This window comes from Sciurus vulgaris (assembly GCF_902686455.1).
Source record: "Sciurus vulgaris genome assembly, chromosome: 1".
Lineage (NCBI taxonomy): Eukaryota > Metazoa > Chordata > Mammalia > Rodentia > Sciuridae > Sciurus > Sciurus vulgaris.
The window spans coordinates 8,510,818-8,528,108 of NC_136461.1; the positions used below are offsets into that span (position 1 = coordinate 8,510,818).

At 51.4% G+C, this 17,291-nt stretch overlaps 1 protein-coding gene and 1 long non-coding RNA gene across 5 annotated transcripts in view; one reads left to right on the plus strand and one right to left on the minus strand.

Annotated features, from left to right (window-relative positions):
• Window positions 1-3,772: 3,772 nt before the first annotated feature.
• On the minus strand, window positions 3,773-12,895 carry LOC306663124. The gene is made up of 4 exons (XR_013764364.1): window positions 11,293-12,895; window positions 10,474-10,611; window positions 9,860-10,013; window positions 3,773-4,806 (listed from the first exon to the last, which is right to left on the minus strand). It is a non-coding gene; the product is annotated as an uncharacterized lncRNA (long non-coding RNA).
• VPS13D (vacuolar protein sorting 13 homolog D) overlaps window positions 12,885-17,291 on the plus strand; it is a 247,996-nt gene continuing 243,589 nt past the window's right edge. For all 4 annotated transcript variants that reach the window (XM_079142502.1, XM_079142503.1, XM_079142504.1 and 1 more), the window contains exons 1-2: window positions 12,885-12,978; window positions 16,467-16,636. In XM_079142502.1, the coding sequence (XP_078998628.1) occupies window positions 16,540-16,636 (97 nt within the window). In that variant the 5' untranslated portion in view covers window positions 12,885-12,978; window positions 16,467-16,539. The remainder of the gene's footprint in view (window positions 12,979-16,466; window positions 16,637-17,291) is intronic.

The window sequence follows — 17,291 nt, forward strand, 5'->3', positions numbered from 1 at the left end:
CATTGGCTCCTGGCTCTGGCTGGGATCTGGGTTGGGGTTTGTCCATGGTCCTGCTGGCCTGCCACTGTTGTGATGAGAGATGGGGTCATGCCGGTGAAGGGCTGTGCTGTGACTGGCCACCCTATTACAGCTGCCCTTGCTGCACCCTCTGGAATGTGAACCTTAAGACAGAACTTCCTGCTGAGCACAGTGGTGCACGCCTGTACTCCCAGTAGCCTGGGAGGCTGAGGCAGGAGGATTGCAAGTTCAAAGCCAGCCTCAGCAAGGGTGAGGCACTAAGCAACTCAGTGAGACCCTGTCTCTAAATAAAATACAAAATAGGGCTAGGGAAGTGGCTCAGTGGTCGAGTGTCCCTGAGTTAAATTCCCGGTACCCCCCTGCAAAAAGAAAAAGAACTTCCTGCCTCAGAACAGGCCCTCTGGCCTGCAGGTGTGTGCCTGTGTTGTGCTCTCTCACCCTGGTCCCCTCGGCCTGCTCTTGGGGTGCAGTGGGGTCTCTGCAGGTCTGCCCATCACAGGCAGCCTCCCAGTCAGTGGATTGAGGCTCCACCCTCCTGAAGCCCACTTGGTGCAGCCACAGGAATCCTGTCCTTGGGTGCTGAGGTCAGCACGGGGCTCTGGGAGGACAGAGGAGGGTGTCAGGGAAGGGTTCTAGTGCTGACCTCTGACCTGTTCCTGAGAGAAGAGCAGGAATAGCAGGAATGTTCTAGAACAAAGAGTACAAAAGAGGTCAGAGGCAAAGGCAGTTCTATTTTAATAAGTTTATTTTTTTTATCCTCATTCTTTGGGGAGGACTTTTAGAATTTTATTTTTTAACAGATACATTATCATCATCATCACTGAGTAACAGATGACACTGGGGCTCAGTACCCAGGCACTGTGTCCTCCCCATGCCGGGGGCCTCCTGGCCTTGGCTCCACAGCAGAGGTGGCTTACTGGTTTTCTATGCAGTGGTCCTGCCAGAGGCAGTAAAGGCCAGTAATAGCATTTTTAAAGGTCCAGAAACTCATCATACTTATTCATGATAATGTTGACTAGGTTCCTCATGCAGATCCTCTGCCAGTTAGATCCTTACATCAGTGTACTCACCTCAAGTGGCTTGATGATGAGTTCGTCATATCAACTGCAAATTACCAACATACCACGTCTTAGGAATTTCTTGGTTCCTTATTAGTGTTCAGAGATGGTACAAAAAAGGTCATGAATTCTGTTGAAAAGCTGGTACTAACGACTGAAATACCAAAGCTGGGGATGTAGCTCAGTGGTAGGCTGCTTGCCCAGCATGCATGAGGCCTGGGTTTGATCCCCAGTATTACAAAACAAACAAAGTGGAAATACCAATTCTGCCACTCAATTCTCTTGTTTTTGAGCTGCTGGTTCCATTTCACCCATCGGATTGCAGAGGATCTAGACAGACTGGCACCAGAGCTGCTTCCCACATGGGTTAAAAAAACCCGTACCTGATACACAGAACCGATCAGGAACATCCTGGCCTTGAGGTTCTGGGGGCGCAGAGTGCTAGCTATGTCATTTGACCAGGCGGAGCCATTTTACAGAAATCCACAGCAAGTGACTTACTTCAGCACAACCCGGAAGAGAAGAGCCGTTGCCACGGCGCTAACATCGGAGAAGATGTGAGCCACAGCAGGCTGAAGACAGGATGGGAGGCGGGAGAGAGTCAGCTCCCCGGGAAACTAGGGCAGCCATGGCCGCTTCCTGGCCCCAGGGGGTTCCTTCCAGAAGGCACATCTCAGATCTCTACCTCCTTGGTCTTTATCACACCAGCCCATGGGACACATTCACAGTGGCCCACAGGGTATTGCGCTTGTCCTCTTGATGGGTGGAATGTTTTCCCTTAAGGTGCCACTGGAGCTTGCAGCAGTGAGCATGGCTCCGGCAGTGGCTCCGGCGGTGGCTCCGGCGGGAACATGTACATTTTGAGACGGATGCCTGCAGGGCCTCCCTTCTGGTTTCCTTAGTCCCTTGGGAGGCTGCTAGTGGAGGAAGGCGCGTCCCTGTAAGCTGGGACAGCGTCCGTCTAGTTCCGCAGCAGTAGCCTCAGAGGCCACAGGCAGGGGAGCTAAGAGAGGCAGAGGACTCGTTCCCAGACCTCCTGATGGGGAACACAGCATGAGTGTCCCCCTCCAGGAGGAGAGACCTGGCCTGGGTGCCTTCAGCTGCACCTGCCTTCCCAGGGGCTCAGGGCCCTGCCCACAGCACCGCCACCTGTGTTCTGGGCCATCTCAAGATGTGTGGGACACACGGAACACCCTGGCCTCTCGGTTCCCAGCCCACCTACCTTGCAGCGGCTCGGTCCTCATGTCCTAGCCCAGGACTCAGCGCACCTCTGGAAGAGCCAGGAGTAAGTGTTCGAGACTCCACAGGTCTTAGAGATTTTTAAGTCACAGCCACTCAGCTCTGCTGTTGTCGGGTGGACATGCCTGTGCACAGACGTGAGGAGCGGGCTGGCTGTGTTCTAGAGAAACTGGGTGGGTAGGCAGCAGGTAGCTTGGGCCCATGGATGAAGCCTGCAGACCCCTGCCCTAGACCTTGGCATTACCCATAACCAGACCGTAATCTCAACTGAAGCGTCCTGCTCCCCGCCAAATCCTGTGTCCCTTCTTCCATGGCACCTGCAACCAGTGACTCTGCCACCCCTCACCCACTCCAGTCTTATCTGAAAAATGCCCTGGTCGGTCGCTGGCTCTTCTCCCTTGCGCGTCCCAAAACTCCCACGACTCTCTGGCTTGATGGTTCACATTCTGGGTGAATCCAGCTGTCCGCACTGCCATGCCTGAGCCAGCGCACCTCTGATGCAGGATGGGAACATGCAGCCCGCGGGTAGTGCACGCCTGTAGTTCCAGCAACTGGGGGGCTGAGGCAGGAGGATTGCTACTTCAAAGCCAGCCTCAGCAACTTAGTGAGGCCCTAAGCACCTTAGTGAGACCCTGTCTCTAAATAAAATATAGAAAGGGCTGGGGACGTGGCTCAGTGGTTAAGCACCCCTTAACCACTGGGTTCAATCCTTGATACCTCCCCCCCCAAAAAATATCCAACCACGCTGGCTTTAATTTCATGGTTAGACTCTAAGGGGTCCTTGGTGATGCCCTGCGGTGATGGTGTGCTGCTCTCCCACCCCGTGGTCTTAGTTTCTTGTGGCCGCTGTAGCAACGCGCATGCACTGAGGGCTCACGCGCAGCACACACTCAACAGTGCTGAGGGGCTCAGAAGTCTAAAACTGAGGTGTCGCTAAGGCTGCTGGGCTCTGGGGAAGAATGCGGTTTGAGAGGGTCCAGGGGAGACCCTAGGTCCTTGCCTTCAGCTCCGAGAGGCACCTGCATCCTGTGGCTTTGGCCCCTTCCTCCATTTTCAAAGGTGCAGAGTTTTCTGGGCTCAGCTGCCCTCTGCCTCCACTTATAGACACATGGGGAGCGCATTGGCCTGCCCTCCCACCCGCACCTGTGCCCGCATCCCTGCGGCAGTGGCCAAGGCCCAGGCTCCTTAGCATCTCTCCTGACTCAGCGACACTTCCCTCCTCTGCTTTAGCAACCACTGCCCCTTCCCTGGGTCCTCCTGCCTGCATGCTCACCTTTCTGTCCCATTAAAACAAGCCAACAAACAAAGAAATGCAAAACACCTACCAAGAAACCCGAAAAACCAAGTGTCGGCCGTAGTGGAGAAACTGGAACCTCTGAGCGCCGTTGGCAGGGCGCGTACTGGGCACAGCTGCGGCAGAGTGCCCGACGCAGGTCCTTAGAAGTTAAGCCTGGAGTCACCATGTGATCCAGCAGCTCCGCCTCAGGGTGCCACCCCAAGCGTCGGAAACAGCCTCAAGCAGGATTTTCTGAAATCTACTTGCAGAAACCGGAGTGGTGGGGGCCGGGGGTGGGAAGGAGGCAACAGAGGGTCATCACTGAACGGGGTGCGGAGATTCGGTTTGGCACAGTGCGAGAAGCTCACGGAGCGCGGTGGTGACGGCCGCACCTCAGCGCCAACTTGCCTGACGCCACCAGGCCGCACGTCTGCACATCTTAAAGTGGCTGAGACGGGAAGGGCTGCGTTGCATGACCGCTGTAAACGTCGAGGACAGCATCCCCCGCGCAGGGTGCTCCCTCTCAGTGCCACCAGATTCCTTAGCTGCTCTCAAAGCAGAAGCACCTGGAAAGTACCTGGGCGTGTTCACTCCGCTTCATCTTCTCCTGCGTTCTCTTGAGCTCACTGCTTGTACCAACGCCTTCACAGAGGCTCCTGATGTCCAGGGCACCGCTGACCTCCACGTGCTGAATGCAGTGGCAGAAAGGTAGGAGGGTCGAAAGAAGGAGACAGGCAGGGAAGGACCAAGGACTTTAAATCTAGAACCTCCATGAGCACCCTCCCTCTGCCCCTAGCCCTGCTTTCCCCCAAATCCTTAGAAGGCCCCATAAATCTAAGCATACTGTAAGTCCAGTTAATTCGAGCCTATTTACCTTGTTTGCCTACAGAATGTACTTTTGGAGTAATTTTAAAAAGCCTAAGATCTTGATAGAGACCATGATATGGGTACAGCCCAAGCACTGGATGATGTCAACTTGAGGATTCTGAGAAGAGCCAGGCAGACCACTGTGTCCTGCTCTGTGCTCCATGACCAAAGGAATCAAGGTCGTTAGGCCAATGCCGCCCTCACCACTCCATCTGCTTCACACTCACCAAGTGTCCTTTAAAAGAAGCCGGAGGCCTGGTACAGTGGTGCATGCCTGTAGTTCCAGCAACCAGGGAGGCTGAGGCAGGATCACACATTTGAGGCCAGCCTTGGCAACCTGGTGAGACCCTGTCTCAAAATAAAAAACAAAAGTTGGTCACAGTGATGCAACCCTGTAATCCCAGTGATTTGGGAGGCTAAGGCAGGAGGATTGCAAATTCGAGGCCAGCCTCAGCAACTTAGTGAGGCCCTAAGCAACTTAGCAAGACCCTGTCTCAAAAAATAAAAAGGACTGGGGATGTAGCTCTGTGATAAAGCAACCCTGGGTTTAAACCTCAGTACCAAAAATAAATAAATAAAATTTTAAAAGGGCTGGGGCCCTGGGTTCAGTCCCTGCAAAAAACGCAGCCTGAGCCTCCTAAAGTGCAGCTCGCTCCCCAGGCCTGCGCTCCCTTTTGAGGCCTGTTCTGCTCTTCGGCCTGCTCCTTCTGAATAAACGTTTGCTTGTGCCTCTTTTGATGCATCCTGAATAACTCCCCTCCTCGGTGAGTCCAGAACCCGCCAGGGCTGAGTTGAGGCCCCATTTCCTCTCTGAGGACCTCCTCAGACCCCGTCTGATTACAGTGACCTGGCAGGTGCTCATCTCACTTCCCCTGTAGGCACCATCTGGCCCTGACCTTGGACTCCTTGGAAGCCCCCCTCCCTGTTTCTGCTCCACCTCAGGCCTCCTCTGCCTCTTTGGCCAGCTCCTCCTCATCCCCAGCCCAGCACTGGGTCCTCGCGCCTCTTCTCCCAGCCCACGCGCTGGCTTGTGGATGGATGTCATCCAGCTTTGTGGCTTTGGATACATAAAGAGTCCTGGCTCTGGAGGGGACAGTGTTACTGTGCTGAGTTCCCACTGCGCTCCAGGCGCTGGATCCAGCAGCGACCGGGACTGAGCTTAGGTGATGGGTGGGCAGAAATGGAACAGGTGATGGAGAAGACGGAGTTGGATGTGGGGGCAGAGGGATGGGGGCAGGAACAGAGGCCTGAGGGAGGGTGGGAGGAGCTTCCCTGGCGGATCACAAGTTCAAAGCCAGCCTCAGCAACGTTGTGCCCTGTCTCAAGAAAACATATAAAAAGGACTGGGGATGTGACTCAGTGGTTAAGTGCCTGTGGGTTCAATCCCTGGTACCAAACAACAACAATGCCACCTGAGTAAGCCCCCAGGGCAGCGACCGACAAGGGCTGAAGAGGAGGGGCCGCTGCCTCTTCCTCCAGTATCACTGGGCATCTGCTGCATGTCTGGTTGGAGGGACCCGACTGTGACCTGAGGCAGGGCTTGCTGATTCCCAGTTTTCGCCAGCTACGGAGGAGACCGAGGCGGCACGGGGTAATTTGGTGTGAGGGGCAGCCTTTGGAGCAGCTGCGGCGGCCTAGGGGCTAAGCAGTCAGCGAGGGCCGGCCCGGTCCCTCCCGCTTCTCTTCCTTCCCTCGATGGAGCGCAGGTGGTGTGGCCAGGCTGGGATGGCCAGGCTGGGCCCTGCTTGGATTGGGAGGGAATGTCTTTTTGCTTCCTTCCCGTCTAGGTTTCACCGTGGAGCACCCTGATGGGTTGTCACAGAGGTCAAAACTTGAGGGTCCACACTGGGCGTGACGGTGCACACCTGGCATCCCATCTACTCAGGGGGCTGAGGCGGGAAGATTGTATGTTTGAGGTCAATGGGCAACTTCGTGAGACCCTGTCTCAAAATAGAGTTAAAAGGGACTGGGGATGTAGCTTAGTATTGGAGTGCTTGCCTGGCACCCAAGAGGCCCTGGGTTCCAGCCCTAGCACAGCAACAAATGGAACCCCAGAACAGAACCTGCAGACCTGCCCAGGGATGAATCCTGGCTATACCACTTCCTGTCTGGGTGACCTCAGGTGAGTGCCTACCTCTGTGACTCACTCTCCTTATCTTTAAGTTGGGTTAAGGTCGTGCCTCCTCTGAGTGGGAGATGACCTGAATTCCTACCTACACAATGCTCGGACCGGCGCCCGGCGCCTAGTAACCGTCAGTTGCCGTTTCCTTACGTGGAGGAGCTGGAGGAGCAACTGAGAACAGGCAGGCAGGGTCCCTGGGGGGCTATGCACTGGGGCAGAGAGTGCTTAGAAAAAATGGCAAAGAAGTGCTGTGGTTTGCAAGGGTCGCAGGGAGGGTGTCTCTGAAGTGCTGGCGTTTGAGCAGCCACCTTGGTGGACGGGAGGCGGGCAGCCCGGGGCCGATTGGTTGGGAAAGATCTGGGATCAGAAGCCCAGAAAGGATGTCGGGTTTCATTTTCAGTGTGATTGGAGGGGCCGGGCCAAGCCGGGGGCATGGGAAGTAGCTGGCACCGCCAGGGCTGAGAGTCGGGAAACAGCTTGCGTAATGCTCTTGGTAACTGCTCTGCAAGACTGTCCCTGTGGTGCAGAGGAGGACACCGAGGCAGGGCTGGCCAGGCTGGATTCTTCCCTAAGGAGCAGGGTGGACAGGCTGTTTGCTGTGCGAAGCTGCCATAACCAGCTCTATAGAATTTCATAGCCCAGCCAACCAAGACTGGGTGTAAAGAGAAGTGTTTGCTCTGGGGACTTCTCTGCCTGGCCTTCTCTGCTGGTCAGAATCCAGCAGCCTGAGCAGCAGCCCAAAACACTGGAAGCTCAGAATCTCCATCGTCATGGGAAGGGCTGGCCCCTGAGCTGCGTGGTCTGATCTTGGCCTGTTATTATTATTCATTTATTTATTTCCCCCTCCCCGCATAAGCTGTGTGCAATTCCACAAGAGGCTCTGGACCTGGGCTTCCCTAGATAGTAGCCACCAGGCACAGATGGCTGTTGAGCACTTAGGACATGGCTAGTCCAAATGGAGATGTGTGAACTACGTCTCAATGCAAAACACCAAAGGCGGAAGACTTGGTACTGTGTATGTCTGAAGGGAAGTGTGCATATATATTCTCAGTAATCTTTTATACTTTTTTGGGTTGGGACTTCAGAACTACATCCCCACCCCTCATTAGTATTTCTATATTGATTACATGTTAAAATGACAATATGTTGGATATATTAGTTAAAGAAACATATTAACATGAATTTCACCTGTTTCTTTTCTCTCTTTGCTTCAACCACTAGAAAATTTAAATTATATTTGTGGCTTGCATTCAATGTCTATTGAACAGCACTGCTTTGGAAGGTTAAAAATCTTCAAGAGCTCATTAAATAAATTCATAATTAAGACTGTAACTCCCTTAGTCCTGGGATTTCTGCCTTCCCGCACTCCTCTGGGGCTTCTTGTAGTAATTATCTCCTTCTCAAATACTGTATACGTTGCCTTATCTGTTACAGTTATTGCTTATCATTTATACCTCCTGCTAGCACACAAGTTCCTGTAGGGCAGAACTTTATCTATTTGCTCAGTGATGTAGCCTCAAGGTGCTTAAACAGTGCCAGGCACTTAGTAGGTGCTCAATGTATGGGGAATGAATGAATGAATGCACGCAGGCCCCTCCAGGAAGCCAGGTGTTCAGTTGTTCTAGAGGGTTCCCCCCCCGCCCCAGATTTTCACATACCGTCTTCATCCTCTTAGATGATGTAGATGACTCAAATTATTTAGAAGCATCGTGTGGGCCGAAAGAAAGATCTCACCAGGTGCTGTGGGTGTCTGCACCCCTCTGGTCTAGATGGTTCTAGGCTAGGTGGGGAGGGGGGATGTGGAAGCATTGAGCAGGGGTCCTCAACTCTGCCTATCTCAGAAAACTTGGCCCTCTGGGGTCCACACAGTCACATGGTTGGTAAATAAGGAGCAACCCTCTGTCAGGCATGGGGGTGCATGCCTGTAATCTTAGTGACTCAGGAGGCTGAGGTGGGAGGATAGAAAGTGTGAGGCCAGGTTGGGCAACTTAGTGTGTCTAAATAAAAAATAGGAAGGGCTAGGGGTGTAGCGCAGTGGTAAAAGCACCCCTGGGTTCAATCCCCAGGACCAAACCAAACCAAAAACAGGAGCGACCCCCAACATTTCCAAGTCCTGCAGCCCCTCATTTGCTGCGTCCACAGCTAAAAAGAAAACAGTCTTTCTCTTATATAACACATGTGACACAAACTCTGGATTTTCCACACTGAGCAATTCTTCAGTTCCTCAGACACCAGCCGGGCGTCCTACAATTCCATTCAATTCTGACGCTATTTGGAATGGTCAGGTGCCCCAAGTTCAAGGCCCCACCCCACAAGACTGCTCCCGCTTCAGACATGAGTCACAGATTCAAGGTCCCTTGATTCAGTCAGCTTCTTTGCTGCTGTGACTAAGTATAAAAATGGAGAGCTGGCCCTGGGTGTTCAGGTCTTCCTCTGAAGGCTCCCATATCACATAAAACCATGATCACCTAAGCCATGCTCTTCTCTTGTTGACTTGTCTTTTTTAGAGGGGTATCTGCCATGGTACTCTATGGTGGCTAAGGAAGGGATCATGCCCGAACTCCACCCTGGCTCCCACCACCTCCTTCCCCTACACTGCCTATAAATCTAGCGTCACATGACCCATGGGGTTTGATAATTTGCTCACAGTACTTGGGGCACTCTTCCAAGGACATAACTAATGGAAGAGGTTTACAGGTGCCCTCTCTGGGGGAGCCACCCTCCCATCTTCTGCAAGCTCTTTGAACCTTCAGAGTTTTTATGGAGGTTTTATTATCCAGGCACAATAGATTAAATCAGTGGCCACATGGTGGTGATTATACTCCATCTTAGCCATGGGTTAGATCTGTATGTGGGGGTGCACTGGTTTCACCCCTTGGGGAAAGCAGGCTGTGCTGTGCTCTGAGTTATTCCATGTCGTGCACAAGAGCAGTTTTCCCAAACCATGCTGGCCCTGGGTCACTCCATTCTATAAAGCAGCAGTTTTCCCCAAGTGACTCCATTTTGAAGGCAAGTGCTAAGGTAGGATGACTTGGTAACTTGTCTGGATAAATAAATAACCACCAGATGTTGGACGTCCAGCACTTATGGAGAAAATAACCCCCCAGCTGCACAGCATGATTATAAAGCAAAAACTGACAATTATGCTGATAAAAACTGTCACTTATCAAATTAAATCAGAGGCACATGCATGCACGGGTAGATCAAGCCCATATCACAGAATCTGGGCCCACGGGCTTGTCAGGCACACCAGAGCACAGGATGACGCAGCTCCCTCACCTGAAACACACGGGAAGCCACCTAAGACAGCAGCACAGTTGCATCCTGACCTCTGGTGAACACATCCCAGATTGACTGGGATGAAGTTCCAGCTGCTCCCAGGCCTTCATTCCCAGCTCCATCTCCCACTGGATGTGGCCCACTCACGAATTCCCTGCCAATCAGACAAAAACTGTGAAGAATGTGACGTGATGAATTTGGTCACTGCCTGATTTTATACTGTAAACGTGTGTCACACATTGGGGCTGAGGATGTAGCTCAGTGGTAGAGAGCTTGCCTATCCTGAATGAGGCCCTAGGTTCCATCCGCAGCTCTGTCGAACAAAACAAAACCCCAAACGAACAGATGTCACAAAAGATGCTGCCCCCTTAGCTACAAACAGGAGCTGGTTCCCCCACAGCAATTAGACTTTTGCTTTAACATCCCCCAAGTCACTGCTCAGGACAGCAGCCCCATGCAGGAAGCCCTGAGGTCTGATTATTGAGCACCATGCTTCCAGAAGAGTCCTAGGTTGCCCATGGTCTTTCTGGATGATTGGTCCTCAGATTCCCCTTCTGTACAGTGAGGGCTTCAAGCCAGCTCTGCATTTCCAAACCAACCACCTGTAGACTCACCAGAGGTTCTAGTTCAGGTCTTTTCATTGAGGCCTTCCCTGGCCATCCGTCCAAGATTGTACTTCTTGGGGTTGGGGATGTAGCTCAGTGGTAGGGCACTTCTTTTGCATGTGTAAGGCCCTGGTCTAATCCCCAGCACTGCCCCAAAAAAAAAAAAAAAAAAAAAAAAAAAAAATATATATATATATATACATATACATGTGTGTGTGTGTGTGTGTATACATAGTGTACACTCCTCCTTCTTATCTTGCTTCATGGCTTTATGATAAAAATTACAGGGGACATGGCTCAGTGGTAAAATGCTTTTCGAGCATGTGCAAGAGTTCAATCCTCAGCATGATGAAAATAAATAAAAAACCCAAACTGAAACTGTGGCTCCGGCTCTAAAGAGGAAAAGAAACAAACAAACCCAAGGGGCCATTGTTTTGGACAGGGCTCCCACACTGGGCCCGACAGACCAGATGAAAATGAAAATGGAATCACCCAGGATAGAGTTCCACATGACCGAACCTAGACTAAGACCTCCCAAGAAAGCTGGAGAATGAGAGAAAAGCCAAGTTTCCTGAACAGGCCAGTCCTCGTGACATTGACGTTTCCTCTACTGTGATCATTATATCCATTAATCCTTACAAAAAGCCGTCTGAGATGGCGTGAAGTTAGCCAATTTGTTATTTCCCTATTTTTCTGTCTCCCTGTCTCCACTTTACAAATGGAACTTCGAAACGACCAGTCTACATTTCGTTCTTTGTTTTCTGCCTTTTCAGCCTGTTTCTGTCTGTAAAAACCAACCTCTTCTGCGCTGCTTATCAGAACACTTACTCTATTCTATGGAATGAAGTGTTGCCCTATTCTAGAATTGTAAATAAAGCCAGTGAAGTTCTTTAAACAGATCTTTCTGTTGTACTTTTGTCCTTGGATCCAGCACTATTTTCTCTGAAGAGTCTATCATCTGGTTTATTTTACATTGATTCTCTCCTGCTTTGCTAATGTGTAAGTTCCGGAAAGGCAAGGATTGAAAAAAAATTACCTTTTAAAAACATGATCTTTAATGAGAAATCATTGATATAAAACAATTTACCAATTTTAAGTACACACTTAAATGAATTTTGATAACTATATATAATTTTGTCACCCAAACAGTCAAGATACAGAATAGTTCCATCACTGCTTTCTTTTGAGATAGGATCTGGCTATGTTGCTCCGGCTAGATTTGAACTCCTGAGCTCAAGTGGTCTTCCGCCCTCAGCCTCCAAGGTAGCTGAGTAGCTGGGGCTACAGACAGACGTGTACCATCTTACCTGGCCACATCTACTTTTTTTTTTTTGAGACTGGGGATCAAACCCAGGGCATCACAACAGGCTAGGCAAGGGCTTCGCCAATGAAGTACACCAACAGCTCCCACATCGGCTTCCCAGGTACAACCCAGTGTCTGTGCTGAAGGATCTGGATTTTGAGGTCCTTTAGCTCTGAAGAGAGCTGCCTTCTTCCAGGGGAGTCTGAGGTTTCACTTGCCCCTAATGGACCTCACCTCCCAGGAACCCAGGCCTTGTTTAGAGGTGAGTCATCCAGTCACCCTCATTAGCTGGGCATTACCAGGGTTGATAATTATTATGGTGAACACACACTTGCAGTCTTATCCTCCCGCGTCCTGCATCTTCTGACTTTATATGAGCCCAAGAGTCTCTCTTGCTCTTCTTGTGGTTGTGCAAGGGTGAAGCGTTCATTCGTTCATTCGTACCCCATTGACTGATGCTTTTCTGTGCTGGGCAATCAGTGTCTAGGTGTTGAATAAACATTTTTGGAAAAAGATAAAACCTCTGCTTTCGAGGAACTCTCATATGTATGAACAAATACATGAAATAATCTCAGGTAGCCTTAAGTTCTATAAAGGAAATACAACGGGGTAAGATGAGGAAACTGGATGGAGTAATGATAGGCAAGGAAACATGCTGGGTGAGAATGGGCCAGACAGGGAGAGAGACCAAATGCAGCAGGACCCTGGCGCCGGCTTGGTAAGGAGGTGGGTTTTAATGAAGCATAACCGGGAAGCCGAGGCTAGGTGGGCGTGGGCTGCACTATAGACCCCTGTGGTTGCTGCCTGGAGAACCTACTGCGCGGGCCAGGCAGAAGGTCATTTGTCCCTTTCCTGCGTACGGAAGGCGCTGTCGAAGGAAGAATCCTGGGTTCCACTACTGTCTGAAGAGGGTCATTCGGGGGCCGGCTCTTCCCGGGACTCAGTTTCCCCACTTGTAAAACCTGGCGGGCTGGGCGGGCTGTTCGGCGTCAGCCCCCGCGAGCGCCACGAGCCCCGGAGCCCGCAGCCCTGCAGGAGCGGCCGCGGGCGCCAGGGGGCGCCTCCTCGATGGCTCGGCGCTCGGCTGGCCAGGCGCGGGCGCGTCGCCGCTCGATTGGTCGGGTCGAGCGCGGCTGGGCTGCGCCATTGAGGAGCGGCGGAGAGGAAGCGCCGCGCAGTGCCGGGCTGGGGCGGGCGCCGGACACCGACAGGTAGGGGCCGGGCGCGGGCAGGGCCGGGGGCCGGGGGCCCGGGGCGCGGGGCCGGCGCCGACCCGCGGCCGCGCTCCGGCGCCGCCCCAGCGCTCGGGGCCCAGGCCACCCTCGCGGAGCCGGGACCCCGGCGGCCGGACGTGGGCGCCGCACTCCCGGGACCCCGAGCCCGCCGCCCTCCGGGACCCCACGCCCGCGGCCCCCGGCGCCGCAGGCCGGGCTGGCCGAGCCCCGGGGCGCCGCGTCGGGTCGCGCGGGTCCGGGCCCCGCCGCCCCGGCGCCCTGCGCGGGTCCCCGCGCCCGCGGTCGCGGTGTCGGTTCGCGCCTCGCCGAGCCGTGGGCTTCACGGCGACCCCGCCGCAGGCCCGGCCTGGGGCGTCCGCCAGCTCCGAGGGCCTGACACCGCGTAACCAGCCCCGGCCCCGGGCGGGGACGCGGGCCTGGAGCCGAGCCGACCGCCGGCCCGGGCCGCGCCCCTCCGCGGGGCAGGGGACCCCTTTCCTCCAGGCCGCGTCTGCGGGTGGGCTCGGTGCCCCGGCTGCAGGCAGGCGGAGGGCAGCGGGGCTTCCCCGCCGGGCAGCCCGGTTCCGGCGGGGCCCCGGCCCGACACCCGCCCCCGTCCGTCTCCCAGGCGGCGGCAGCGCTCAGCCCCGGCCGCCTCGCGGAGGGACGCCCGGCTCCGGTTGCCAGTCCTTCCTATTCCCGGGTCTGGCCGCCTCTCAGGGGAGGGGCCTGGCTCAAGGTCATGCCCGGCCGTCTGCCCGCCGGTGGACTGAGCCCCGATCCCCAGTGTCACCTGCCCCATCGGGTAGGGGAAGCCGGGTGGGGGTTAGTGCCAGGCAGCTGCCTAGAAGTCCTGGTGGACCAGAGTGTAAACACTGTGGGATCCTGTCCAGCCTGACCGCCTTTCCGGCAACTGGATCCTTAAGGGAATCCTTGCAGTGGCCACAAGCCGGTCTAGATGCTTAGACAGGACTGATGGATGCTTTCTGGCGTGGGCCTCAGTTTACTGACTAGGGTATCTCTCAGCGCTAATCATCCGTGTCTTTTTAATCTGTGCTTGGCGTTCTTCCTCCAGGGTAGGTAGGGCAGGGCCTGATCTTGTGAGCAGAATGACAGTGGTTTCCCTTTACTCGGAGAGCATTTGGAGTTGGCACTTCAGGGAGAGTTGCCACTTAGGGCAGAAATTAATGGCAATAACAACAAAAGTAAAGAGTACTCCTGAGTTTGGCTCCTTGCCCAAACGTATTTGGAGCTCAGATAGTAAGACTAGATTAGTCAGTTTCACGTTTTGTTTTCACAGATTTACCTGTACAAAATTCCAGTAGAGAAATGTTAGATTGCTGAACATTTGTGTGTGTGTGTGTGTGTGTGTGTGTGTATGAATGAATGAACACTAGGATTTGAACCAGCCACCGAGCCACATTCCCAGCCATTTTTATTTTTTATTTTGAGACAGGGTCTTGCTAAGATGCTGAGGGCCTTAGTAAGTTGCTGAGGCTGGCTTTGAACTTGTGCTCCTTCTGCCTCAGTCTCTGGAGCTGCTGGGATTATAGGCATACACCACTGTATGATGCCTGCTGAACATTTTTTAATTTTAAAAATTTATTCTTGTGGACAGTTTTTTGTTTTCAAGATGGTCTGCATTCTCCCTTAAATGTGTCTCTGCTTTTCTAAATAAGTTGCTGTCTGTGCCTCTAAATTAAACAAAACAAAAAATTTTTTCTCGTAACCTCTTCTTTAAACAAATACCCAATAATTCCTAGCAGATTGCTAGTTGTGTAACTGTAACCTTAAAAAGTAACTTTGGAAGGAAATTAGGTAATTGTTTTACAAAATGCTTTTAAAACTGTTCTTGTTGACAAACAAAAGCCAGTCTCAGTGGAGAGGGAGTTAACTCTTATGAGGGCTTGTGTTGGGTCTTTGATGGATGGCAGCCTTTCCCTTGGGGTGAGTGTATCTTCTGGCCCTGGGATGAATCACTAGGGCTGGGGCACAGTGATGGTTCCAAGTGGGACATATGCCATAGCGAATCTGGAGTATCTGACAAGGTGGCTGATGACAGCCTGGGTAGCTCAGAGCAAGATTTGCAGGCCCTGGTGGTAGTTAGGATCTATGAAGTAGATGATCTGAGAACCCATTTAAATTTTTGTGTCTCAGTTTTCCTTGTGTTAACTTTTTGTAATACGAAAAACCATCTTTTTTTTTTTTTTTTGTAATGCTGATAAATACCAGTTATCATAACAGGCAGCAGTACTTCAGTACTAAGTCCAAGTACTGTAGCTGCAGCCGGAGGATTTCTGGTGTTTGTCATTACTGAGTCAGATGATTCATTGTGTCAGCAGCATCTGGTGCTCAGGTACCAGTCAAGCAGTCCCAGTGCATTTAAGATTAGTGATAAAGCACTGTCTTCTCCCTCCTATTTGTATGATTTTATGAATGATCCTCAAAATATGTGGACAAAATTTAATTTTGGCTGCTTTAAAGAGGATCTTTGTAGAATATGAATGTCATTCATACAATCTCTTAGGGCATTTTTGCCTTAATCTGGATTAGGGTTTCTCAGCATTGGCCCTGTTGACATTTGGGCTGGATAATTCTTTGCTGTGGGGGGTGGTTTTGTGCATTGTAGGATATGTAGCAGCTTCTATGGTCTGTATCCACGGAGACTGGTAGCAGGCTCTACAGTCATGATAATCAAATATGTCTTCAAGCCTGACATGGTGGTGCACACCTGTAATCCTAGCTGCCTTGGGAGGCTGAGGCAGGAGGAGTGCAAGTTTGAGTCCAGCCTTGGCAATTTAGTGAAGCTCTAAGCAACTTTGTGAGACCCTGTCTGAAAAACCAATAACAACAACAACCAGAAAAACCAAAACCAATAACAACAAAAAAACAAAAACAAACAAACAAACAAAACAAGAAGGGATGTAGCTAGGGCTAAAGCACCCCTGGGTTAAATTCCCAATAACAGAAAAGCTCCCCACATCTTAAGATATTGCCAGATCCCACCCACATGAGAACCTTTGAACAGGGCAGTCTGATCCCAAGGTGGGTCCCCCAAAAGCCAGCAGGTCACTGAGCAGTTACATTGCAAAGAGACACAGTTTTGATTCGCAGAAAGTTTTAGTAAATTTATAAGAATGTGTGGGCTGGAGTTGTGGCTCAGTGGTGGAGTGCTTGCCTGGCATGTGTGAAGCACTGGGTTAGAATCTCAGTGGCACATATAAGTAAATAAATAAAATAAGGATCCATCAAAACTGGAAAACATTTAAAACTTTTTATAAGAATGGCTTTCCTCGTGGCTGTGTGGGAGTGGATATGGACTGGCTCGACGTCCTGTGCCTGACAGGGACCTAAGAGTGCTTCTCACCCCATCACTTGGAGCTGTGCTTTGCATTCATCCACCTCAGGGAGGTAAAATAAATCAGCTAAGAAAATCATCCGTTTTTTTCTTGTCGATTTTGATTTTTTTTTTTTTCCTTCCACAGATTCTTCTGTGACCATGAGAGAGAGAAAAGTATGATCCATGATCTTTAAGCACCTTTTCCTGAGGACATAGTCATGTTGGAAGGTCTTGTAGCCTGGGTTCTCAATACCTATTTAGGGAAATATGTCAACAACCTGAACACTGACCAGCTCTCTGTCGCGCTTCTCAAAGGTGAGTGTGTGGTTTCTTCCTTTGGTAAAGTTTGACTTTGTAGGTGGCATTTCTGTTATTTTTCTTTGTTTATTTTTTTAAAGTATTGAGGATAATAAACCCTAATGCTTACATGGCTTTGTTGTGAATACGTGTAAAAGATAATATGTCCTCCCATATGACCGATGATTATTATGGGGTAACTTATGTAGCTCTGTTGATGTAGGTTTTAGTAAATTTTTTTAAAAATCAAAGCAAACTATCCTGCTGGTGACTGAGCTTGACTCTAGTTAAATTTTTAACTTTGTGAGGCTACTGTCACAAATAGTGACAGTAGCGTTGACTTTGGCTTTATATACACCTTTGTCACTTCTAAGCTATGTGAACAATAGCTAATATTGAAATTCTGTGCTTCAGTTTCTTTAGAAGAGAGGGTGGTCTACCTCCACAAGGCTGCCCTAAGGAGCAATGAAATAGGATCGGAACCTCCTGGCCTCCTGGCACGGCGCAGACACCCAGTAGCAGTGTCGGAATATACTGCTGTGAGACTTGCCTTGCTCAGTGGCCAGTACCTAAGGCTTGAGGCCTTCTAGCCTTTGCTGACCTATATTTGTAAATGCAACCATGGGATTTGGTGTGGGAATTGGAAGGCAGCATTCCCTCTTTTCCTTTTTGT